This window comes from Dromaius novaehollandiae, chromosome 2 (assembly GCF_036370855.1).
Source record: "Dromaius novaehollandiae isolate bDroNov1 chromosome 2, bDroNov1.hap1, whole genome shotgun sequence".
NCBI lineage: Eukaryota > Metazoa > Chordata > Aves > Casuariiformes > Dromaiidae > Dromaius > Dromaius novaehollandiae.
Genome location: NC_088099.1, coordinates 6,978,985 through 7,006,654, shown reverse-complemented (window position 1 = coordinate 7,006,654; position 27,670 = coordinate 6,978,985). Strand labels below are relative to the sequence as shown.

General features: G+C 42.0%; 1 protein-coding gene across 2 annotated transcripts in view; it reads right to left on the bottom strand.

Annotated features, from left to right (window-relative positions):
- LOC112981268 (sodium channel protein type 5 subunit alpha-like) overlaps positions 1 to 27,670 on the bottom strand; it is a 164,994-nt gene that overhangs the window by 84,898 nt on the left and 52,426 nt on the right. For both annotated transcript variants that reach the window (XM_064505711.1, XM_064505712.1), the window contains exons 9-13: positions 25,024 to 25,425; positions 16,248 to 16,380; positions 13,441 to 13,679; positions 8,445 to 8,618; positions 6,664 to 7,020 (exon numbers count right to left, since the gene is read on the bottom strand). In XM_064505711.1, coding sequence (XP_064361781.1) covers positions 6,664 to 7,020; positions 8,445 to 8,618; positions 13,441 to 13,679; positions 16,248 to 16,380; positions 25,024 to 25,425 — 1,305 coding nt within the window. The remainder of the gene's footprint in view (positions 1 to 6,663; positions 7,021 to 8,444; positions 8,619 to 13,440; positions 13,680 to 16,247; positions 16,381 to 25,023; positions 25,426 to 27,670) is intronic.

Here is a 27,670-nt window from a genome sequence, read left to right as displayed (position 1 = left end):
GGTCACTGCCCCATTCAAAAACAATGCCAGGACTTTTTAACATTTCACCCTATCTGCAATTGATTCCCAGCACTGAGAACCACTCCTTGGAGCTATTTAATTAGTTAATATAAGCTCAGCCTATGTGTGATATCTCTCATAGCCTGGGAAAATGAACACATCATGCTGTGGACTGCCTTCCTCAGGTACCCCAGACGCCTGTGAGTGTCCCAAAAGCAGTCATTAGACATCTGAAGCACAGCTTGCTTGCATCAGATGGGGATGTCCAGCATTTTTGCAAGCTGAGACGTAGATTTTATGGGAGCAAACACATCTGTATATTTGGCCCACTGAATGATCCTGCAGCATGGGCTACCAACGTGCCAAAGCAGTGGCCACATCTGCTCTCCCTCAAATAGAGACCAAAGGTACTAAAGCAGTAATATTGAGTAGCTGACTTTAGTAAATGGCTTTATATAGAAACAAAGTTCCCATGCTAAAGACCATACGATCCAAAAAGCAGATCTATATCACACATCTACGCACAATAAATCACAGTTACCTATTATCTGAGATTTTTGTTAATCGATTCCCTTGACTGCTAACAAAACTAAAGGCAATATTAGCAAAGCTAGTCAGAATTAAATATTTATCACATGCCTTTACTTTGTTGTTAAGTGCTGAAAAAGACAAACGGGGAGGGAAAGAAAACAATTAATCTGAGTATGCACAAACTTGCAGGCACACAGAGAGATTGATTTTGTGTAACTATATGATTACAGCCATAATTACTGAGTATTAGCTACAAGGGACCCAATGGCTCCTTGTGTCACTTAGGGACTATCACTTAGGAGCATGATTCTGGGTAGGAAATTCCCTTGAATTTCTTGTCACAGGCTGAACTTCAGATATACCTGTAGTCACATCTCTTCCCCACTCAAACAATCCTCCTCATCCCAGACGTCTCTTGCACATCTGTCTGGCCAGGATCCATGCTCACTGGCCCTTCCTCCATCTTGCCCTTCTCCTCTTTCTAGGACAAACTATTGGGTTTAACTAAAGCAGGCTAGTTAAAATCTCATCTGAACCACACCAAACAGCTCTGCTGCCAGCTACTCCTGGGAAAATAGGACTGGAAGGTCCTCTTGGGCCATGAAGCCTGTTCTGCTGAACAGCCTCACTGCTCTGAGAGTCATAAGCCTCCTTTTCAATCCCAGACTAAAGGTACCTATGGGTGATTTATACTCCTTTGGTTTGGGGTCAGCGCTGTCCTGGAAATTAAATTGCTCTCCTCCCTGCCTAGATCTGCATTACCATGATCAACTTTATGTTCTTCTCTGCACTGTTTCCAATTTGACTTAATCATTCTTGAGCACTGGTCATTAATGGAGTACATTATATATACAGTATTGCAGATCCCTGCTCAGCAGCACTGATATTTTCCTTTCTCCTCTGTAATTATCTTGCCTGATACATACTAGAATTTCGTTTATCTTCTTCATGGCTGCAACACATTGCTGGCTCAGTCAACCACACTGGTATATCCATGTAGATGTCTGCAGTAGAGTCAGTCTCCCAAGACTTCAAGGACAGAAACAGATACTTTTAGGGTCTATTTCATCCAGTGTATTTTAGATGTCTTTTTGGGTAAGATATTTTACGACTTCATAGAGTCCATTGACCAGATCTGACTATAAAAGCTCCATGCAGTTACCTCAGATGTAGACATCAGCAGTGGCTTATATGTATACTTTTATCATTCTCTGAAGCATTTTCTGTTGATAAGCTACTTGATCATAACATAAATTCTTGTACAGCGCTAAGTTCATGACCTTATACTTTGTATTTCTTAATTTCATGCATGTCTATTGATTCAATAACAGTTATGCAGTTCTTCCTAAAGGATACCCTGTAAACTGGTGATGCTTTCTACTTTTGTGTTCTCAGAAAATGACATTAATACTTTTCTGAGCCAACAGCATTTCCATGGACAGAGGACAAAAGAATGCCAAGGACTGATGCTAAAAGATCATGTTCCACCTTTCAGCCCTGTCAGAGTTTGCCTCCCTTTACCTAACTCCATGAGTTGATCTTACTGTTATCCACCGCAGCTGCTCAGGTGGGAACACTTGGAAGTCACACTCGCAGGTATATCCAATAAGGAACTTACTTGTGCTCAAAGCAACAAAGACATCTCCCTATGGTGCTAGACATGTCAGTCCAAAATTCAGTCCAGACTGGCAAGCCAATCAATCTGTAAATACACACCTGGTTATACCTGTAATTACATACTTAATCATTTCTGCAGAGGCATCAATGCTGTGTTTGGGGCCAGTTGCATCTCCTGCTTGCGAGCCTTTGACCTCAGGAAATTGGTGGGTTTTAATCATGCTGTTTGGCCCTGTGATCTTTCTCCTTCAGAGCTGACCTGCCTCATATGCTTTGGTAAGCATTCCCCTTCAATGAAATAGCACATTTTCTTTCAGAGACAGTGAACTTGTCATTTTACTGGTAAACCTAGGTAGCATTTTATCGCTTTAGCTGTTTAGGCCCATATCTTTACTTACTCTTTCTTTCAAGATGTTTTCCTATCATTTGCTACTAGTGAGGGTGGAGCACCAGACTCAAGGCACACAGTTTTCTACCCTTGCAGTACCTGTGCCAGTCTCCAGTCTTTAGGCACCATTCTCAACAAAATAAGGTGATGTAAATTCAGTCAGGCCCTACTTCACCCTAAGCTGCCTTCTCAGCAACTTCTCAAGTACACATTAGTGTATGCTCCTTCAAACATCAGCTGGAGTGGGTAAAGAGTTATCTACAGAGTCCACACTAACGTAAAGGAGTCAAATCAAGTATGGGCACCTAAGCCACAAACCAATCAGTCCGAAACTGCTCAGTCAGGAAACTTGCTTGACTTAGTGTTTTGGAACAAAAGCATTTAGATGAACCTGGCAGACAAGATACTATGTTGACCGCCCAAATGCATGGTTTGAATTGATTTTACAGCTCCTTTGACTGTCCTCTCCACTATAGCATCATCGAGCGATAGAGGTTGGAAGGGCCCTCTGGCAGACATTGGCCCAACACCCTGCTCAGGTAAGACCAGCTTAAATCCCACTAGATAGATTCCTCAAACCTTTTCTTCCCCAAGAGCTGATCAGGGAATCTGCAGCTCAGGTAATTTCCAGATGCTTCTGCAGATTGGAACACAGCCAGCTACATTCTCACGTATCTTTATTTTTGTGCTAGCACATTAAATGCTTATATTTGGGAACGGTGCTACAGTGACTTCTTCTCATCAGGGCCACTCTAGAGAGTCATGGGACTCCGTGAAGAGTCTAGGAGAACCCTGCAGATGTGTCACAGGAAGCCAGCTCTCACCACAGCCTCAAGGAAGGTTGCCCCCGTGCCCACATGCTGAGCCAGGCAGAGGTGTGTCCAGGACTCAGCACTGAGGGCAAGTTAATGCACTAAGGCTCTGCACTGCTCTGCTTGGGCTAATGCTGTTAGGTATTTTTTGGATGCTGACTGTATCATGTGCAGCCAGCTCGGAGCATGAGCAGAGATGATGAATGAGCTTCTGCCCTGCGTGGCCTTTTCCTTCACTTGGTGGCGTTCCAGAAGTGGGCAGAAGACAGGCTTTATCCAGGTGGCAGGGGGAAGAATAAAAGGATGGCTTCAGAGCTGAATCCCTGTTTGGTCACACAAAGAGGTTGGAAGGTTGTTCCGTGCGTGATTGAACTGTCGGTTTTATTCATGCACATCGTTAGTGCCGTAACAGTCCCCAGACCCTTACAGGCAATTGTGTCCTGAGAAGTGGGTGGTATCACACCCAGCCCTGCGGCACCATCTGACCCGGCAGAGCAGGGGGCACCAGGCAGTGCCTTGTTGCCCGAATTCCCCTACATCTTTTTAATAATTCCTGTCTCAGTAATTTTCCTTATTAACCTCAACAACATAAATGTACACAGGAAATATGTTAACTCCTTTACAAAACTTCACAATAAACCTAATTATCTGTTAGTGATTTCAGAAGCTATTTCTTGTAAATGGTGGAGAAACTACTTTATCATTCCTCTGGTTTAGCTTTACCTTCCAAAGTGGCTTCAATGACGCAAAAAATGCCATCGGATGGTAGCGGCACAATGTTATTGTGCAAAAGGCAGTTACACAGCACATAATTTTGTAGCTATGCTGCGAGTTCTTTGAAGATGACTCAAGTATCATCTGACCAATAATAAACACAGTTTCATGTGGCACTGCAGAGGTCCAAGGCACTTTCAGAAAGTATGAATACAAACCTCAAATCTAAGAATTATTAAACTTCCTTTCAATGGTTTGACTGCTCTGTAACATGGAGTTTCCCACGGCACTTCTTAATTTCCCCTGCTTTTCTTTCACCTCCCCTTTGAATTTATGTTAGTGAGGCTTGATAAGACCAGCAAACCAAATCATCAAATGCATCATAAAATCGTGACATTTGTAACCAAGTTGCCTCTTCCCACAGGAGTCTGCTGACACTGCAGCAGCAAAAAATCAACTTAGAGTAATTACAAAGTGGGTCTGCTTAGTTCTTCAGTAGGGAAAGTGACCACAGATGCTACCATAAATACTGGCATATTTGACAGAAAAAAAGCATTTAATCTAGATGAGTGTGCAGATCTGCTACATAGGGAAAAATGCTATACGATTCCCTCCATGCCTTCAGAAACTAAAACAGAGTTCTCCGTCCAAATGAGATACACTCTCAGGATAATATTTTTCTCTTCAGCAACTTTATTTTCAGAATTGACTCTTGAAACTCAGGTGAGGAACAAGGAACTCGGCAAGTTCAAAGAGAAACTTTGCTGAGAAAGCAAGCTACGTATAGAAGACAAGATAGCGCTTTGGTCTTCTTTTGGAAAGCTCATCGCTCTTTTTTGCCTCCTGAATTTTTGTGTCTGATGCTATTTAGCAAATGGAGAGTTTGTGAAGCCAATCCACTCTCACAAAAGAAAACAAGAATTCTGTTGCTGATGTCAGAGGGAGCAGAGGACCTTCTCTCCACCTGCTAATCAAGATCATGAAATCTGCATGTAGTGTGGTAGACCTTGGTTGAGTCTCATGATTCAGGATTTGTTCTTTTGCCATTTGCCTAGTATTATCACATTTATGAATCATTTTCCTTTTCTTTTTTCCTTGTGCTTCTGAGTGAACCGCATACAATTATCACTCCTATTTACCAGTGATCAGCACATGCTTATCAAACTATTGGATAAAAATGACAAAGCTAGTATTTTTGCTTTCTGCTGATCCGTAAATTCAGAATTATCCATACTGACAGAGTTTTTCAATATCTCTTTTTGCATCTGGGATGGTCTTTGCTGAGCACTGAAATCTAAATATATGTAGATAAGATTAGTGCAAACTCCTCTGAATCAGATTTTATATTTACCAATTCTTATGCACACCAATGATTGTTAATATCTAAAGGAAATTTTGCAGTTTCACTTCTATCAATAACCCATTAATATGTCAAATGCTAACATTTTCTCTGGTATTTCTCAGGTATTATTTTCAGGTTTCATTATCATACACAGAATTCATTGTTCAGTAGTAGGGGAGATGATTAAATTTCTGAATGTTAGGTTAAACTCCCAGAAAGTAATAATGTACCCTAATTATTCTGATCACATAGAGTTCCAGGAAAAATCTGAAGCTGAAATTAGGAAAAAAACAAAGTAAAATATTTTGCCACTCTCTGAGTAATCATAGTTTAATTTTTTCATTTATATAACCAATAACTATAAAATATAGTTTGCTTTTTCAATCAATATTTTCAGTGCAAATCTAATCGTAAAGTTTAAATTAATGTAAATGAAAATCCTATGCTCTGTGTTTCTGTAAGTTTTTTCTTGAACTTTTCTACCCCAGGAGCTGAGAACCAGAGCACCGAGTACTTAAAAGAACAGCAACCATCAAAAGCAATCAGTAGCAAAACCCAACATTTTTATAGCAGGATCTACTATTAAACAACTCACTACATAAACAGTAAGTCCATTAGAGCCACAATGTCAGAGATGCTCTGTAAGCTGAACGGGCAAAACATTTCCACAACGACTGCAAGCCAGCAAAGCGCTCCATAAGATGTCAACAGGGAAATACAATTCAGCCTTAATAGGTTCAGAGCTTATGTAACCCATGCTTATGGGATATTCTATTAAAAAGGCAAGCAAGCAAGTGACTTTACTGTAAACATAACCTGCAGCTTCCTAGAACACGCAGGATAAACACATTCAAAACTCTATGCAAAGACGCCGTGTTAGCTGCAAGGATCACATGTTCTGCACCAAAAATGGACAAAAATAAAAATATTCCCTGGTATGGTGATCTTCACTCCCCTACGGAAAAAATGCAGAACCACTTAAGACCTGCAAATGGCTTAAGAAATAAAATCACTATAACCAATTCATGTGCCTTCTTGCTACTAAAACATAATCTGTCCTTCTGCAAAAGCGATCAGCCTAATTAGTAACGCAACACTGTCAATTTTGTGCTTGGGATAGAAACAAGTTTCTTTGGTGAAAACGTGGTTCAGCAAACTATAGACACAGAGCAATGAGAGATTTGCAGTTTCTGGATAAAAAAGGGGTTCATTTGCCTAGACCCACCAGCAAAGGGAGAAAAAACACCGCGACGACTCACCACTAGATTTCCAATCACCATGACCAACAAGAAGACGAGAAGGCACAGCGGTTGCCCAGCTACTTCCATGCAGTCCCACATGGTCTCGATCCACTCCCCGCAGAGAATTCGGAATATAATGAGGAATGAATGGAAGAAATCGTTCATGTGCCACCGTGGTAAATTGCCAGTTGTGCTTATCTTCTTGACATTGTCTATGTAGCTTTTCCCAAAAAGCTGCATTCCAACCACCGCAAAAATAAAAACGATGATTGCCAGCACAAGAGTGAGGTTACCTAGGGCACCCACTGAATTACCAATGATTTTAATAAGTGTATTTAAGGTCGGCCAGGACTTTGCCAATTTGAAGACTCGCAGCTGTGAACAAAACATAAACAACAGTGTCAGTCCGCAGACGCAACAGACGTTTCAGCTGATGAATTATTAAAATGGTTAAAACACACGAAACACGTTAAATGCCACAGCGTGCAGCACAAGGTGATTTTCGCAGTACTTCCTGTTAACCCTGCTACATCTATTAATAAAATATCAGTTGTTCTTCTTGGGTGAGAATTAAGTTTTCAAGAGCAATGCTCTGCCTTATTAGACAGACGTGCTTTAGAGGCTGTTTCCTGATATCATGGTGTGTAGAGGATGGAAGAGGAGGTCTCAGGTCTTAACACTTTCTCCTGTGTTCCTTTTCCTCCTCAAATTAAACAACTTGACAGGCACCTGGGGGAAGGGGATTAGGGCTTGATCCTGCAAAGAGAGGAGCACTTCCTCCGCGCTTTAGAGCAAACCTCTGCCAGATGCTATTAGCTCTTGGCTCCCAGGGTGAAAATCACCTCTGTGTTGAGGATCATGCAGTCTAGGCACAACCCACATCCCACTTAAGACCTATTTTAAGGATGTAAATGGTTCCTAGCCCTTGTGCTGTGTTTTCAACTGAAGGTTTAATTTCAACCCTATTGAACAGGGATTGCTCAAAAACTGACAGGAGACTGTCAGGCCTGAGCAGCATTGGGCAAAAAATATGCATTTTCACGCAGCACAGAGAGTTTTTAAAAGAAGAAGAAAAAGAAAAAAAAAAAGATTTCCACTAAATGTAAGCATAAGGGCTTATTTTCCTGGTCTTTCCAAATAGTGAAGCCATATCATGGCCAGAATGATTAACATGGACATCCTGGTACATGAAGTGCAACACAAATGTCAGGCTGGCAAGGAAACTCCTTTTCTGTTCCAATATGCCGACAGTGGCTCATTAATAGAATACCACTATCCCATGCATAACACAGGGGCTGACAGCTAAGGAGTGCCCGTGAAAGACAGATGCTCTGTTATGTTGATTGGTTCTAGAAGAAAAAAAGTCACTCTGTGAATAATTCAAAGACATTTTCTTTTGACAGCATCTCAAAGAATGGTAGAATGTCTATAATGTAGTTTAGGAATAACAAGTTCTGAAACAATGTGTTACTAGATCTTGCTTTTCTTGGGCCACAAATTACGTGCTGACTTTATGCTAACAGGTATACAGGTACAAAATGGCAGATTTTCATTACAAATTGCAACTCAAACATCTTAAGTGTGCTACAAGTACCTGGCACAGCCAGAATGAATCAAATTATGTTCTCTGGAACAATTCCATTTGTCCCACAGTCTGTAATTAGTGTCACATACTGTTCACTAGTTTGCAGCAATTAAATTCTTTATCGGAGGATGCATTTTTAAGAAAATGTGTTGCATTCATGTCAGCATGTATATTTAATAGAAGAAGACAAATAAGAGCAGAATAAGAATATTACCAATCGAAAGGAGCGCAAAACAGACAGGTTTCCCATGCTGGATAAACCCAGCTCCATCAGGCTTAGTATAACAATTATGCTGTCAAAAATATTCCAGCCCTGCTGAAAATAGTAGTAGGGGTCAAGGGCGATTATTTTGAAGATCATTTCTGCTGTAAAAATCCCAGTGAAGACCTGCAGAAAGAAAATAGCAAGCGAAAGTAACTTTTTGAACACATTCCCTCTTTTTGCTGACTTTCCACAGGCACAGGAGAGCATAGCAGAGAGCCAAAAACATTTTACAAGCAAGTGCTTCATTTTTCATGGCTGATTCTTTGTCAATATTACAACTCTGAGCTTGTCTAGTCTTTTCACAATGATACTTGATATTGCTGTAAACATACGATGACATCTGGGTTCACGCTCTTTATTAGAACATACATTTCCATCTCCTTCCGTCATCTGAATAGTCTCGGTGATAAAAATGAAAGTGTAAAGGTGCCTTTTATAAAGGTTAAATCTGTTCATTTCAGTGGAGAAGCCTGAATGAATGGAGTTGGAGCATTAAAGGGGTAGCCTACCTGTTGCGTTATCCCTTTTTAATTTGTTATTTTATCAATACCAGGGCAACACAAGCCTCCAATCATTTTTAGGTTATTGCCGGCAGGGAAGGCGATTACAGACTCTAATTTCAGTCCTAGTCTTTTTTTATGAATAGTCACAGCAATTTTCTCTTCACAGCATCTTGCAAACACATTGCTTATTTATGACCCAGTTCAAATGTCACATGGTGAAACTTTTAATTGGAGCGTTTTTCTTTAAAACAACATATAAATATTACCTATGAGGCAGAGGGAGAGGAGAAAGGAAGGCTGTTGACAGCAAACTCAGTTTAAACTCATTCCTGCAAAGCATCTAAGAGAATCAGATCTTGTCCATCCACATGCCCTCCCTAAACAGCAGTTTAAACACACAACACGAGGCTATAGTCAACTTAAAATGACAAAATGTGGGCATCAAGTTGTCCTTATACTGTTTTATTTTCACTCTAAGTCCCAGCAAAAGGTGCGTGAAGCTTTGTGTTCTGAAAAATTGTCTATTGCACTTATATATCTAAACACATGATTTTCCGTGAAACAGCCAATATCAATGTACCACGTAGATCAGAAAAGGTCAGATTGAGAGCTAATATATCAGTAAGCTACACTCAAGGAGAAACGCTTTCCTTCCCATAAACTGAATATCTGCATCTGTATCCCAGCAAGCCTGGTCCGGCTCTCAGCAACAAAGATGTGGAAACCATTAAGATGTGGAAAGGAAAGATTATAAAATTAAGATACTAAGGGATAAAAATAAATGACCACGGCCTGCATCTGATAGAGGTTTGACTTTACTCTGCAATGCTTAAGGAGTGGATGGATAAATTCTCCTAGGCAGCCATTTTACAGAATTCCTTATGTAAAAAACCTCTTTCTCATTAGGAAAATAACAACCTGATTGCAACAGTTTGGACTGTCACCCTATCAAAGTCCTGTCCCAAGACCTCAGAAAAATGACCTGTCTCGGCTTCCTAACAGACCAACAATTTCTGAGTCACTGTGGTTAGAGACACCACGAGTCCCACCAGATCACTGTGATTTCCCCGAGGACAACGAGCAACATGAAACTGGATGTCTGTGAAATTGTATCCAGGGGACTGCCTTAAAAACTGATGATACCACGCTGTGTGCATTATGCAACCATCTTGCTGAGAAATGACTCAGGAGGATCACTTTCTTTACCTAAATCATTTTAATCAATAGCCTTCTGAGAAGGAAATGTCATAGTAAGATAGCAAAATAGCTGAACCTTCCTATAAGGCATCAGGAATTTTGTACGTGTAGCTAAATTCAAGCTACGAATTTCAAACGGGCCTTGTGAACTCATTGGCACCTGGTGCACAGCTAGCTGTGCTTGTACAAGAGGCTGGATACTGAATATGATCAAGGCTGTAAAGAAAATAAGTAAGTTAACATCTGGTCAGCGCTGATGCCTAAATATGCCACCGCTGATTGGAGGATTTCATCTTAAAAATTCTCTTCCAACTACCATTGCAGCCATTTAAGCTCTAATATCACATAAAGACATCTCAGTTTCTGAAGGAAGACAAAAATTGGGAAAGTCTGGCTCTGTCTGCCTAGTTTTTTGAGTACTGGCGTTGCACAGACAGAGGAAACATGCAAAGATGTATATATGCTCATAAGGCCATATGATGGCATTCAAAAATGTTGATTTCTGTAACTGATGAACTAAAGGAGTTTGAAGGTAGCAGGTGCCACATAATTGCATGAAGTAGATGATACAATCAGAGCAGCAGATCTCCCATGACTGACAGCTAGATGAAGAATTGCTGTCGCTCTCGGAGAAACGCAATCCATATTTCACTTTCATTCTTCTATTTTTTTCAAAAACATTTATTTTGAGGAAAAAATGCCAAAGATCTGTCCTTTTAATATTTTCCCCCATTTAATGCTCCTATAATCACTCAAAGAGGGTTAGACGTAAGGGAAAGGCTACAGACAATCAGCAGGGGGGCGAAGGAGGGATTCGGTAGTCTGTGGCTTAGGGAAAGCAGCCACCTGGCAGGCTGCCCTGCAACTGGGACTCCCTTCCCTTTCAGAGCGAATTGCAAAATTGTCCATTTTCATTACAAATGACTTTGCAAAATCCTCCACAAAATGGAATTACCTGCCTCTGGCCTGCTCTGCTTGCAATCCACTTATGGAGGAGTTTAGCCAACCTGGCGAGGGAGAGCCAGGGTGGTCTGACCTCCTACCTACCCATCCCAGGATTTCAGGGTAAGGGGAGCCTGGTGCCAGCAGCCTGCTACAGAAAAACTCCTGTTATTTTATTTTACACTTGACAAACAGGCAAAACAGCTCCAGGCAGCACTCAGAAATTCTCACTACGATACATTACACTGCTTTGCAATTTCTTCCCCCTCCCCGCTCGTTGTCCCTATTTTCTTCAGCCGTGTCGGTGCACAGGTCAACCCAGCCTGGCCGGGGGAGGTCTACGGGAGTCGTGTTGGCAGGAAGGCTGCGAGGGTCTAAAGTTTCACTGCCTGTGCCCTGGCAAGGGGAGGAGCTGATCTGCCAAAAGAAGGGCAAGGAGCAGACACATTTATTATCCAGATTAGCCAGAGGGGGAAACTGCAGCGTTGCCACCTGCTCTGACCGATACTGGGGTCTGAAGGAGGGTTTTTTAAGTCATCTGAGGAGGCCACAAATTGTGGAGCAGTCACCCCATGCAAGGGTTTGCTGCAAAGGGGAGCTGGAGGCAGTCCTGTCAGGTGGCTTTCTGAGCTGCTCTTATCTATTGCTTTCCACAAAGGGCAAGAGCATGTGCTGGGAGCAAAGGAGAACAGAACAGAAGATTTTTGCTCAGCAAAATAACAGAGATTTGTTAAGACGCAGCAGCTTAAAAACTGGAGACTGGTCCAACAGCCCAGGAGAAGAACCACAACCTGCTGGAGGAAACCTGGAGTTGACAACAGCAAGGACCAGAGTAAAACAAATCTGTACCTGATGCACAGCGTGTGCTAGGACTGGTATGAGGAGTCTGGTTATTGCTTCTGCCCACCTAAACCTGTCAGAGCACCATTCATCTGACTAAATGCAGACACCCACATCTGTAGAGTCTCTGCCGGCTCCTGTTACAGTCAATAGAGAGATGGTCACTACAGTCAGTGGTCTCCAGGGCACAGTCCACCTTATCCAAAAGCAAATGTCTTCCAAACATCAGGTAAATTGTGCCTTAAAATTGTCCATTACTCACCATTGACTTTAAAGGGAGACAAAGGCAACTAGCTCAGACAGAGACTCCTACGCTGCAGATATCCAGAGTTAGGCGAGGTGAATCCCATCTTGAGGGAATACAGACATCATTTTTGTGGGAATAAAGAGCTTTTCGCATTTCCTTTGTGAGTTTCTCAAATTCAAACCTAACAGAACCCATTTTCCCAGGGTTTTCCAGAGTTTCTTACGAGCCTATAGGATATCTTGGCTTTTACCACTAGACTGTAGAGGAAATTCTATCATGCCATAGCCAGATGGCCTGCATCTTTTCCAACACAAACTCCCCCCAAATAAAGAGGACTCTAAACATTAAAACTGATTTTTAAAGCAGTAAAACACAGTAAACTTTCAAAATAAACTCAGAGAAAGACAATTACATAAAAGGCTTCAGTTTTGTAGTAACTGCAGAATTTTAGTGGTCCCCTGGGTTAACAAATTGTACAGAAACCCCTCTGAAAAAGCTTTTCTGCTATCCCTGCAGCTTGGCTGTAGTTCTCCGTCTCTGCTTACCTTGCAGCTCACTATCTACCTGCTCCAGCTTGTACTTTAGGAGTTTGCCCTCTAAGCATTAGCGGTTTGCTCTGTGCCCCCTCACTCCCTGATGCTTGCACAGAGCCCAGGGCACACAGCTGGACAAGGCAGAGGGGCAGCTGCCACAGCTGGAGCACAGCAGGACGCACAGGGGCTAACAGCAGACCATGCACCAGCAGTTACCGCAGGCACCTTCCAGTGTACATATCTAGATATGCTCAAACTCCACTCTGTCTCCCTCCAAGATCACTTTTTCCATAGCAGTCTTTAACTTAAAAATCATTAATAATCACTGATAAATATTTCCTGATTATTGCTTTAAAAGAAATTGCAAATAAACCTCATTTACCTTTCTCTCATCTCATTTCCTCAAACAGATATGAACTAGTAACCTTGAGAAGAGGCCAAAAATGTGGTTTTAATGGTTACTAATAACATTAGAATATTTTGATTTAATGAAAACAATTTCATGTTCTTTATTCATTTCTCCTCAAACCCAGATAGAGATTACTATATGCCGTTGCTTGACATGACATAGACAAAGCATTGTTGACAGCGTATCAAAATGTTTTTTTCCCAAGGCCTCAGCCACGACTTAAAAAAGCAGAAAATAAACTATCAGATAGCGTTTCAAGTTTGAATTCACTTACCAAATTGCCTATATAAAGCATGTGGTCAAACTCCTTCGTCATCTTATAATGCTCCAAGGCCATGAAGAGTGTATTCAGCACAATGCAAAGGGTGATGGTGAGGTCGGTAAATGGATCCATTACCACGAACTTGACAAATTTCTTGATTAAAAGCCAAAGCGGGCAGCAATCCCAAATGAGAAATTTAACAGCAAAATGGTTCCAGCATGGAGGGCATTTCTGGTGTGATTCCTCAAGCTCTAAGTCACAAACAATAAAGTAACGGTCAATTCACACTGAATTATATGACAAGAGAATAATTACAATGACTTAAAAGCATTAAGTTCCTGATTTCTTTTGAAAGACCCAGATACAAATCCAGGAGAGTGTGTAACTCACTTTGAAAATGGTACTAAAGCTCCAAAGTGCTTTTAAAAGGTGCTTTTAAAATATTACCTAAAATATAACTTTTATACATTGTTCATTTTATTTGAACACAAAAGAACTGAAATGGCCTCGTAAGTATAATTTGCATCAGATGGGGGGAAAAAAACGCAAAATAAGGCAGTTAATGGCTGAATGATAAAGATTAACGGAATTGCTTAATGCTTTTCTTTTCTGATTCCTTTATGGGCATGGAATGCTGTGTAAAGGTTTTAGTCTATATAATTAGAACCTGAGCTGATAACAGGAAAACTTCAGCCAAGCCTGTTATTACAATCACTTTATAAACAGCCTCCTCTCCTAAACCAGGGTGCATTCTCTGTGCGTTTTCCTTCATTGAACAACACAACTACAGTGTCAGCTGCCTTCTAGCAAACTTGCAAAATATTGGCTGATGTCCTGCATTTACTGGTTTTGCACAAACACCTACAGCGCTCTGAGATCCGTGGGAAGCTGAAACGCTCCCAAGAAATAACTATCTATTTCCAGGCTCCAAACAAAGGGTTTCTAGTTAAGTGCTTAAAATGAAGTGAGAACCATCTATACCCAAAGTTATTGCAATGCAAAGTCCTAATTCTGCATTTTTTCAGAAACTCACATCTGAAACTAATGAATTAGGCGCAGTAACTTCTCAAAGGGCCTAATTTTCCAAGCGGATCATAAAACCATGACTATCTGTGTCTATACTCTTAATAATCTTTTCTAACCATCCCTGCTTATTCCAGTAGTATTGATTTTGACTTGATATTGATGGGCACACACATCAGATGTGTGACTCTCCCTGAGCTTCCATGGTCAACCTAAGCCTATTTAAGTACAGGTTGCTGCTAAAAGAAGTGTTTTGAGCCTCCTTGGCCACCAGTTGCTTCTCTGTCCTCTCTGACAGCTTGTGTGCCCATGGACCTCCTGGGCGAGCTGGTTCTGCTCGAGAACTTCCCAAGAGTCTAGAGCGTGAAAACTGATCAACTACAGGAGGAAGTGATTTTAGTCTTTCTGTTTTAGACTCTTTGGTTATTCTTACAGCTAAAGCCTGTGATATTTTTTATTCCAAGTGGCTATCACTCTTGTTTTGAACAACTATTTAACTTCAATGACCAGTCAAAGTTTTGGTGTTAGAAAACCTTTGATAGGGATTTAAACAACACCCTTCTTCTATTTAAGGTTAAAAATGTATTTCCTCTGAGCTACCTTAGACTTCATAATCTTGTTATTTCTGTGGTAAAAACTAATAGAAAGTACCATGTAGTAAGTAAGCAGAAACTCATCTCAGTCCTTTAAGGTATTCTTAACACATTAAAAGAAGCACATCAGTCACAAAACCAACTGCTGAAAAAAACAGAGAAAGCAAATAAAACCTTTGCAGATCTTAAGAAACACTGGAAAATACTGAAGTGATTATTTACTTATTAAGAATACATCTATGTTTTTAAAAAGTATTTATCTGTTCTGGCCACAATACAGCTGAATATAACCATAGAGGGTGGCAAAAACCTGAGGAAGAAGTGCTAGTACTGGTCCCTTTATGCGAGAGATTTCCCAGACAAATCACTCAGTCTTGCTTTGCCTTTTGCTGTGCGTCAGTAATACAGAGAAAACAAGGCTGAAGGAGAATCCAGAATTTCCCTGGCGCCACGCTGCCTGCTTGACAGATGTTTTTCTCAGTTTGTCCTATCCTGTCTCGATTTACAGTGTAAGAGACATAGGGGACTGTAAGAGACTCTTTCATACTGCATGTAAGGGGTTAGAAAAGTGATGTCTTGATATCGTCTAGGATCTCTACATGCTGCCATAATGGCAATAAATGTGTAAAAGCGGAAATGGAAAATTCCTGCTGAGACAGGGAAGGGCAATTCAGACCTCCTGCACAGAGAGCAATGGGCAGTGGACAAATCTGCTGAGAAGCGTTCACATGGACAAGTGGGTCCTTTAACCATCCTTAGATATCAAGGAGGGATTTGAACAGCCACCCCCCAAACCAGCTGGCTTGCAAGGAGGTCTTTCATCCTTCATCATGCCAGGATTTGTAAGAGCTCCGGAGAGATGATGCGTGGATGTGTGCACAGCAACCCAAACTCTCTGCTTCCCCGCTACCTCGCAGCCCGTTCAGACCTCTGCAAAGCAAGTGCCAAGAGGACGCAAAATCTTACAAGATCCAACCTTGACTATGTGGCCAGCATTTTGCCAGGGTTTAGGCAAGTGCTTGAGTAGCACGATGAATATATTGTTTTCTGTTTTTCTGCCTATATTACAGGGATTTTAGTAACTCTCTGTAAAGCACTCTTGAAAAACAATAAAGATCTAATATTTGGGTCACTTGTGTCACTTTGTTTCTGCCGATCATCATGCACTCGGCTTTGGGTGGGGAAACGAAAGACATGTCTTACCTTCCAGGGCACTGGTGATGATGCTGACAGCGCTCACAGCCCTCTGCCTCTGAAACGGCTCGTCGGAGTGGTCCACCGACGGGCGGTGGGGCATTAAAAGCTGCCTCTTGCTTGCCTCGTCGGAGGGAGACGTCTGTTTAAATGAACATAATGGGTCAGCGGCATAAAAACAGGGCGAGAAACCAAGCGGCAGACGTGGGGTAGCATTTTCAGAATTGCCTCAGCACCGATTTTCTTGCCTGAGGAGTCACTGGTTTCCCAACCAGGCACAGGCTGCTGCGGTGCTGCTTTTGGAAACAGTACTCTGAGCGACTTTGGAAACTTTGCGCCCTGTGAAAGACGCAGGTGGGAATAAAGGGACACTTCTGATCCCGCAGGAACAGCAATGCTGCTTAACCACGCTCTTTGCTTGTGAAAGAAGCCCTGCTTAGTTGCATTAATTATACCACTACTTCTGGAATGTGTTAACTGTTTAATTATACTACCAGAAGAGGAAAAGGGGGTGTGGGTAACAGCTCCGCTACTAGCCTCCGATATCACACCAAGCAAACCGACTCCTCAGCACACGGCTTCTCTTGGTCTGAAACACTGCCAAATCCCAGGAGCACACTGTCATTCTGGTGATCTTTGGTGTCACAGACTCTGAAGCTCTGTAATTAGGGGAGAATCTCAGCTTTTTTTTTCCTCTCTCTCTCCCTCTCTCAACCCCCCCCCCCCCCATATCACATTTTCAAGGAAAAGTTTTTTAAAAAACCTAATAAATTGAACATCAAAAAACATAACTCCCAAACTGTCTTTATATAACATTTAATTTTAAATCAGTTTTATGCTTTTTGAGGGCTTGGGGTTCTTAAGCTAGCCAAAAACATGGTATAGCTGCAGACACATACTGTATTTAATATTTAATTAGCTCAGCTCATAGGAGCAAGACATTAAGACTTCTGTTATATCACGAGCCCCTACTTCACACAGAGACAAGTCCTGCTTGCTTTGCTCCTCCTCCCTTCCAGGAGGGAAGAAGAGTGGTTGAGAAGCGAGAAACGGGAAAGCCAGGTTCAACTTCACCCTCCACCACAGACCTCCTGGTGAAGACACTCAGTCCCCCCAAAATAAATGTCTGAACAGCCCTGTCCTGCTCCTGAGGGACTGCACAGGCTGTGAGGGCTGAGACACTACATTGGAGACATGTGCTGTAGATAGATGGGTCCTGATCGGTCTTGCGATATAGGTCAGGTAAATGTGTAAGGAGGAGTCTCTACAAGGATGAAAATCCCTGGTTATACGGATGTCGGAGTAGCTGCTTGTGCTCCTCCTGGTGAAATCTTCTGGATCTTCACAGATCCCTTAGGGCTGAAACGGTGCTAAGTGGTCCAAGCAAGGCTCTGGACACCAACCCGAGACACGCTGCCGGTGCAGCTTCGCGGCTTCAGGCTCTGTGGTCAGGACACGTGCCTAGAGGGAGCACTCGGTCCCTCTCCGCGGCCATTTCTCTATCAACACGGCTCTTCAGGAAAGGTAATCCAGTGGCATTTGCATTACTAAAACCAGAACTCTATGAACTGCCTTTTTGCCTCTTCAGGGCACCTTTTGTCAGGTGTTTGCATGGCAGCCCGGACAAGGCCACCGCCAATGGTTGACAATGAAAATAATAGTAGAAATACTGGTCCCATGTGACTTCAAAGTACTGCAGGTTAAAAAGCCTATCACTGCAAATCCAGAGAAGAGTAAAGAACTTTAAAATCATCACTTAAAACTTTAGCTAAGCCAGGAAACCAGTTGCGCTCCAAAACAGCTTTATTTTTTTTCTCTAAAATGTTCTCTTTTGTTAAAACAATTGGATCAGTGTCCATTGAGTTTCTGACATAATCATAGCATAAGGAGAGGTGTAATCAGAACCTATTCAAAGATAATTCTGCTCGTGTGCAATGTAACAAGAAATCACTCTATCCTTGGCATCAGAGCTGGGGAAACTGGGAATGGTATTTTAGATGCATGAGTTCACTTGATTTCCTTCACCTCAAAGACGTCCGATAACAAACAACCAACCAACAAATGTTTTATTAATGAAGAAAGCATTTACAAAATTGCATAATCATTTGCACCAGTTTGGAGCACATAGCAAATACATACGGCTGAAAAAAATCATTAGAAAAGAAAAAGAAAACCCGAAGAAATTCCAAAGAAGTATAAACTGAAAAACGAGACCAAGAAAAAAGAGGCAAATTAAAAGAAAAAAACTGTTTTTCTAGTTCCCTCTTTCTGCAGAACAAAGCATAAGAAAATCCCAAATTTCAAATTCCTCTGGATCATTCAAATTTAACTCTTCTTAAACTGCACCATCTTGCCATCTCATCTGGCCCAAAGCTTAGCACATAGCAGTGGGAATTCTTCATACAGCCTCCTGCCTAGAAATCCCAGCTTTCTGATTGCAAAGAGAGAGATTATATTCCTATTAATGTGTGAAGAATATTCCTTGCAATGTGCTTTGGAAAAGTTACCGGTTGTGGGTTACTATTTGAAGGACACTTTGTTGTTCACATGTGAAAAGAGAATTTACTCCAGACGTACAAAGTTGTATGAAAAACATGTTCTGAGATTCATTCTCCCTGTCTTTGGACAGAGCCAAAAAACGTCGTGTGGCTCCTTCCTCCCTCCAGCTCCGCAGGGGCCGAGCTGCCGCGATGTGCTGCTGGCCACCGCTCAGAGCAAGTGGCATCACGCATGCCGGCCGCCCACCCCTCCGTTCCCGGCCAGACACGCCGCGGAGGCTTAACCCTGCGTGCCCCGACACAGCATCGGAGCCGGCGATGCCGGGGTGGAAGGCATGCTCCTGCGCTCTTGCGGGAGGACGCGGTCTCTTTCCCAATATAGCCCCAAATCTATCACGTGCTCAGCTTCCACTTTACTACAAAGCCTTTTTCCAGGAAAGAAAGTTTCCCGCGGGATGAATTCTTTAAAATTACTGAAGCTGCACAGGGAAATTTATGTGCATTTGTTCTTTGCAAAGAATAGAGGTGTGAGATGAGGTTTTTTAATACTTTTTATTTTAGACAGCTAATAGTCACACAAGAAACTGGCACTTTTTGCATTCTGAGATAGAGAACAATTCTGGGAACTGGACAAACAAGGCAACATAAAGGCTATTATCATCACACAGAGAACACACACAGTCACAGTAGTCCATGGTACTTATATTTCTATAGCAATTAGGCAGAAATAACAGCAGTCCCTACTGTTATGTGGGAAATCTCTTCATAATCCAGATGAGAAACCCCAATGGAATTAAATAAAGGCATCTCCAACAGGACAAGATCATTTCTGTGTTGCTACTTGATTGACTGGAAATGTTTTTCATTTAGATCAGCTAAATTCTATAGGGAGAAATATACTGTTCAGTAATTTGCATGTAAATGAGGATATATAACACTGCAGAATTATTTTATTCTGAGTGCCCACAAATCTGAATTATGTCAAAACTGCTGTGTGAAGATGGGCTTATATACGGCAGCATTTTAAAAGAATCCATTTGGGAACTGGAGCAGCTTTAATTTTCCCTGTACAGTAAAAATCTTTTCAAGCATAAAAAGAGGTGGACAGGCCACACTTTAAACAATGGACCCAGTAAGGCACTAGCACAAATATTTAATGAGATTGAAGGTGACCATAACAGCACAAAGCCTTAAAAGGAAGGCATTTAATTTCGTGGACACTCCATTATTTAAAGAGATGCACTGCTAACTGGAGCAGCTTGCAATATTTGTGTCAAACCTGAATGATTTACTGCAGGTAGGGCCTGGCAAAGTTTGCAAATGAACAGAAACTGGAGCTGCTGTGGCAGCGCTCTGGGCAGCAGCAGCGGAGGGCTAGCCTGCCTTCACCCATATGACTTATTGGCGGTGATTTTTGGATGACTTATTTTGTTGACATTTTTCTGAATGTGGAAAGTGCTAACACTTTGCCTTTTCACCAGTCTTGTGGCAAAGCAAGAAGGGCAAAAAAGAAATTTCCCCCCTGAGGCAGCTTTAGGGTCAACAAAAAATTCAGAACAATGTGGTCAGCAACATGGTTTTATGCTTAGCGAGAACAAAAGTCAAGGTCTTTTTTTGCAAAAAAAAGAGTAAAAAAGTTTGTCTAGGCTTCTAAATCCTTAGGCACATGGATAAATAGCCTTGCCACACTCCCCAGCAGTTTTCACTCCAGTCAAGTTAGCAGTGCCTGGCTTTTCTATTTTCCCAGAGGGAAAAAAAAGCGTGACCAAGAGGAAATTCAGGAAAGGCTGTGTGTGTGAGAGGAGCCCCAGGTACCTCCAACAGACATCTGGATGAAGGCTAATTTCAGGCAGAGAGCTGCTCTCGCTCACCATGGGACGGGGTCGGGCCCTAGTGAAATGCTCCCAACCGCGAGGGACGTGGCTCTGGGGACAGCCCTGACCACAAGCAGGGAGGTCATCTGGCCACTCATCTCTGTGCTGCCATCTGTCCCACTTGGTATTCCTGCTGCTACGCAAGTGCTTCCATCACTGTCCATCTTTGCCTTCGCCCCATCCCAAAGCCATTTAATCAGTGGCTTTGCTATGCTTCTGGGCCAGATGGGATGTTCCTGGTGCAGCTGGCTCCCCAGCAAGACTGAAGTGCTGGTGACTGCCACAAAACAACCACTGCACAGCTAAACAGCTGACCACCCCCAAACTAGCATGTCCTCAGTCTTGTGCCCATCTTTATGCCACCTCTAATATCCAAAATAATTGCAAAGTCAGGCTAAAGTAAGACCCCTGAGATTTCCCTGCAGTTACTGAAAAGGCTCCAGTTGGCTTTAGGAGACAAGAGAGGAAAGGGTCATGCCTATTTTTTTACTCTCAAGAAATTCTAGACAGCCACAGGTGACATCTTACTCATCCTTATCAGATCCCATTGGTAAATTGAGCTCCAGAAAACAGCTCATTAACTTAATCCAACTCTGTTCAAACAGATGAATATCTTGTGTGGGAGGTGATATTCTAACCTTTTAAATAACGAAGAAACAGCAAGGCACAACAAAGCAATACATAACTACAAATAAATATTATGAGAGTGCACTGAAACCTTGGTTTGTAGCATGCCTTGAAGTTGGTTATATAATGTATAGACAAAGGCAGCTACCCAAGAACTCTGCCTTCCCTCCTTCAGCCTTGCAGGTGCCCTTATGTGGCACAGAAATATCTGCAGGTGTAGCAAAGTGTGAGGAGACACATGGCCCAGAAGCATTCACTTTCTTCTTACTTATGCCATGTATTTAAGTCCCTGGTGGCTTGGCACCCGGCACCTTGTGAGACGGGCAGGACAGCTTTGGTGCTGGCAGAAGGGCACCTGGATGGATGCCCTTCTGCGTGGCCAGCACTGTCTGTGAACGACAAGTTTGCTGACTGTTAAGACTAGCCCAGCTGACAAGACTAAGGGGTCTAAGCACCCTCCACTGAGACTATTTCAATTCTCTCCTGTTTCACTAGCTGTATTTAGAAATTAAGGGCAAGAGACAAAAAGCATAAATACACTTGCTTTCTCATAGAAGCAGGCTCACAACCATCTATACCAAGCAGCCAGGGTCATCACAAAACAAAGAACATTTGAGACCGGCTTTTTTAGCTTATGTGCTCTTCGCCATCCAAGTATTGGAAGATCTCTCACCAGCTGAACAGTCAGATAATCTGCTACTGTGCTCCTTCTTCCAGGAGGGAGCAGGGGCCACGCTGATGCTTTCATGTTAGTACAGCTGCCACCCACGGCCATTCCTGGAGACCAACAGGCCGTGGGTGGCAGCTGAAATAACACAAAGGCATGAAAGTTGTTCATCGTGGCCCTAGCTGCTTTGCCTGGGGTTAAATCTTCAGGCTAAATGTTGCTAAAACTGAACAGGCCAAGATTCACAAAAATTTCTAGTAACTTTTCATGCATTCCCTGAGAAATCCTAAGAGAGCCCAGTTTCAAATCATCTGCTGAAACTATGGTCTGCTTACGTGCCACAGGTTGGAAGCTCAAAAATGGAGATGGTCAGATCTTGTTTGATTCTTTCCTTGCCTTTGAAATCAAAAGGGCTTTTCCAAGCTTCCCCAAAACTCAGAATTCACTGATCTCTCCCCTCAGTAGCAACCAGACAGATCCGTGTTAAGCTCATCTGGTAATGCTGAGCACCACAGAAGGACATGAACAAACGTCTCTTTGAAAGCTAATGCTCTAAAACATGCTCTGTTGGCTCCACCACCTCAGACATTGTCGTGCTATCAGTGGAGTTATGCTTATGCCTCCAGAAGATTCAGTTCAGGGCTTAATACATATTAAATTGATATCCCTTCATAGAAATGACCGTTTCTTTCATTTTTTGTTTGGGGACAATACAACAGTTAGCACAATAGAGTCCTTTTTCATCACGGGATTACACTCATATAAAATAAATAACAGTAGCAGGGTCAGTGGAGTTAATGAGATAACTTCAACTTCACCTTGCCACATCTTTCTTTTGCCTCCTCCAAACATATCAGGAGAATATAAAGAGAAGCCAGCACTGCTAACGAAGAACAAAGCTAATTTAAGAAGTTTTGCAAGAAAACAGCAAAAATAATCAAACAATAAGCCCAGGAGCATGTTGATTTATCTCTAGACTTGTTGAGGTGTTGGATTTACGAGTTTCTTCTGCATCCACTCCACAGCTGAGACTGTATGTTTGTGCCCAGTGCTTATGGCTCCTTTAAAGAATGCATCTGTACAGCAATGGGCTCCTTGCCAATTAGCTTTTAAGTCCAGCTCACATTTTCTGGATAGATTAGATACCAAACCTGTTTTGCAGAAGACACAACATCCTTCACATTGCATCAGTGAATGAGCATCTGTTACTATAGCGCCTCGACGACCAGAGAACTGCCAAGCGAGCTCACCCACCCAGGCCATTTAATTTTCAACATCCATTTTTTAAAAGGCAAGAAGCTGGCAAATAGAAAGAAATGCCTGCAGAGCTCAAAGCCTCCCTGTCACCTCAGGGCCCAATCCTACAAAAAAACCCTGATATTTCCTGCGAAGGGCTGAGTGCTCTCATGGTTGGCTGAGCTTTCTGACAGCTGGGAGATCCTCAGCAGCCTGCAGAACTGTTTTTCTTACAGAGAAAAGGGGACCGTCCACTGCTTATCTACTGAAGCCTTTCCGATTTGGCTCAGATTTTTATTTTTTAAGAAATACACCAACTCTTTCTTCCATAATTGCTCTAACTTGCAGCTTGTTTCATGCCAAGCTAAGTCCAGGAAGAGTCTGCTGTCTGCAAATGGTGTTCCTGTTGCTTAGCTGTCTAGAGACCTCTCTCAAGGCTGGTCTTCCTTTTCTGGAGAGAGTAAAAATGGGTGTAACAAAGTGCTAAATAAACAAAGGTGAATATCCGAAAAAGCAGCTACAGACTCAAAATTGTCAACAAAATAGAGAATTCTCATACCAACATAGCTTCTCACACAAAAAGCTATCCCTCCCTGAATTTACAGTGTGCAACTGTGTTTGCAGGACTGCAGGGAATGCCCGGATAGGTGAGGAAAAAAATTCAATCCAAAGCTTGAAAGGGAAGAAGCTGTTTGGCTTTAGAGAAAGAGCTACTTCTCAATTTACTGATAATCTGACACCACGGCTGGGATCCATCTCACTTGCCTTTCTCTTCAGGAAATATCTTGCCTAATACACGTTAGAATCTCATTTCCTTTTTTCCCCTGCCCCGATGTAAGCCATTGTTGGCACACAGTCACTCTGAGTGGGTTGCGTCTCACCTGACTTTAGACATTCGCAATATAGATATCTGTAGCTGAGTTAATGACCCTGGTCTCCCCTTGTAGGTAAAGAACAGAAATAGGCGCTTTTGGGGAGACAAATTTATCGGAGCTATTTTAGATCTCTACTCTGAGATGAAATAAATGCTGCCCATTAACCAAAGTGACTAGATCTCCATTGCTTTAAAGACTGTTGAGGGTGATAAGCTTCAGATGTTTACCTTTACTGAGATCAGTTCCCACTGTATCAAGCTGGAGTGGGTCTAGGACGCGAATAGGCATAGCTTGTCCATATTGGCCTGCCTGTGCAGCAGTTATTTCCAAAATGGCAGCTCATGATTTTCCAAGTGAGTTCACACTCAGGTCCTAATGGTATCAGCTGTAATATTTTTATATACAGCCTTACTGAGTATTTTTGGAATGGCGGTGCTTTGCAACAAAGATCTTGGAAATATAAAAAAGGCTTGAAGGCTGTTGATCATCTGCTCGTCTGTCCTGAGCTTTATTTGAACTGGATGCTAAACCCTTCTGGGAACTACTTTTGGGCTGGAAGAACTGCCCTCCTCAAGCAGCTATACAGAAGACCAAAGGTGAGATGCAAACATGGGAGAAAGGCAATCTCGAGATTGAAAGATTCACACTGAATCATTTTAAAAACATCATTTTTTAGCCACTGGACAATGTCAGATATTCAAATGCTAAAAGAAACCAACTTAAAAAATGTCCCTACAAGAAAGGAAAAGAAAATTCATATGAAACCCAAGATTTGCCTCCAGCCAGCTCTGAAGAGTAAGTCTCACCAGAAGTCATGAACTTGTCGCATGCTGCACTAGACACCAGTTATTGTAGGAGTCAGCCCGTTGTCTTCCCACCCTGTCAAGGATGGTGGGTTTGGGTTTCCACTGCAGATTGTGTATTGTGTAAATAAATTACAGCAAACTCCGATAACATTCAGAAGGAAACAAGAGCGTGAATCACATACAAAAGTTATAAAGTACTCACCAGGTCGCCTGTCCCAGGTTTTTCCATAATAACTGGGGGGAGCAGTAACCCTGCAGGAGAAGTAGGGTCTGGGTTGAGTGCCCCGGTGCCTCCTCCTATCAGGGAAACCACACCATTGCAATCCACTGAGCTGTTCCTTTTGCCCGTCTGGGTGCAGCTGGGAGTAGCAGGGTGAGAACTATGGCTCACTTGACTTTGCACGCTTGGACGCCTCCCAGATCTTGGAATTAAGAGAGAGCCTCGGTGGCTTTCATTTTCCCCAGCAGTGCTGATCTCATCATCGGCAAAGTCTGTTTCGGAGCCAGTGTCTCTGCCACGGAGTCGGAAACTGAATATGCTTCCGTGGCTGGTTCTGCGCTTCACCAAGTTTGCACTGGGACCATAACTAATGCCAAGGAGAGTCTAGAAACCCCCAGAAAGGAAAAAGGGGAAAGAGAAACAACATTTTGCAACATGTTTTCAGGAGCGAGGAAGGTCTGGGGGGAGCAGTAAGTTCCATTTTAAACCAAGTGTTTCAGAGAGAAAGATTTAATTACATGTATTCAACCTTTGCAAAGTTAAGAGGTTGAATAATCATTCCTAGCCATAAGGCATTTGTCTAATACATGACAGTTAAAGATGTACTGAAATAGGAGGGGTCAAGGTGGCATTCGCCTCGTAGAGTGATACTTCCTTTGCTTCTACTCCCTCCCCATCTGGTAAGTGCCAAAGGATGTGGGAAGGCAGCATAAGGAGTAGAAGATGGGAGCAGGGAAGGGGATCCAGCTCCAGTTTACTGCATTATCAGACATCTTCATAACAGCTAGGGAAGGAACGTTGCAGTGGGAGAACAAGAGATAAAGAAATAGGGCAGGAAATGAACTGCAGGGAAAATGAGAAGAAGAGGGAAGAAGAAGAAGCAGAATACGACGGAAGAAGGTGATAAAGGAAAAAAAAAAGAAGAGCAAGAAGAGGGGTATGATTTATTAGTCTGTAGAATGATTATCCCAATGCACATATCTGCTTTAAGGGTAGGTAATCTCAGTACACAGCAGTCTCCCTTACACCTAAATATCAGCCTTGACGATCCACTGATGTCTGCTAGTGAGAGTGCAATTCCGACTGAGCATCAGCAAGATGTAGCCAAGCACTAAATACACCTACATGCTGACAGAGTGAAAAGGATGTTCAGAAAATGCGTAAGGAATTCGAGTCTATCCCCTTCCCTCATAGCTGTGAAGAGGAAATTCATGGAATAAGAGCATTTAGGCAGAACATACTTTTGATTTTGTGGCCTGTATCAAATTTTCAGCTTCTTCAGAACTTTTTGATGAGCCAGGTATATATGAAGAGAGGTCAGATCTCCACAGTATCCACAAACCAGACAAACCAAATGAGCCTGATTTCATTTTGCACTGTATCTTACACCACAAAATTATGTAATGGTACTATTTTGTGACACTGGTACAAGGAAGAGTACAAAAACCAGGTCCATTCTAACTATAAACAACTCATTTGCATTGCTACCAAATTTTAACTGGTCAAAAATCCATGCCTGGGTTTCCATGACACAGTCATTGAGACTGATTCCTGATGGCAACACACTTACAGCTGCTCAGATTGCATCTGAATGATGACTCAGCCTCACTCCCTCCAACCATGCCAGACACAGCCTTACAAAGAAGATTTACTATAAGCTTTGAAATGTGTCTCCCATGTCTCTCATGCATATGACATCCAGGGGTGAAAAGTGAAAACAAGAAATATTAATCTAAGGAACAAACTGGCAATGCACAGCTCCAGTCCATGCTCATTCTGGTATGTGGTGCCTTCAGACCCGTCCAGAATGAAGCTAAAGAGCAATTCTAGCTTTAACAAAGGTATAATTAGTAATACAACCCAGTCGCCCAATGAAACAACAACAAAACCTATTAAAAACATGTAAAAATACATGCCATTTACAGAAATCCAGCTCTATGTAAATTTTGTGAGCTGGGGAGTCATTAATTGGTCACAATTACTTACATCTTTTCTATGAGCTTTTTATGGCTGCCAAATATCCCTAAATTCACTGACAACAAAATATTAAAAGACTTAGCCCATTACATGGCTATTCAAAAAAACAAACAAACTGATTTAAACTTTGCCCTCAGTTAAGCAAAGGCAAATTATCTGAAGCTATTCATGATCATTTGATACATAGAGTATGTGCAGATTCATATTCATGCATGTCAATAACATTTATTTAAACCCCTATTTAACAACAGCCTCACTCCATTTTTTTCCTGCAATATAAAGTAGAAACAAGTGCCACAAAGTTTTGACTTGAAGGCAACTAGCAAAGGAATAGAAAAACGTTAATATCTTCTTTGTATATTATTAAAAATGCCCTCAGAAACAAGCTTCCTCCTTTCTCCTCCTCTCTTTTCTTTTTAAGCTTTGCATGTTTCTTCTAAGAATATTTTAGGTCTGGTAGGGATAGGATAGGTATAACCAGATGAATGAAATTAGAATAAGAAAATAAATCAGGTTGCAGGTAATCTTAAAGTGAAAAAATAATAAAAAATCAAAACAAAACAGATTCATAAGAATGTTAATGGGCATTTTTAATTCATTTTGAAAATAAAGTGCTATTATATTTCCTTCTAACACAGAATGTCTGCAGGTC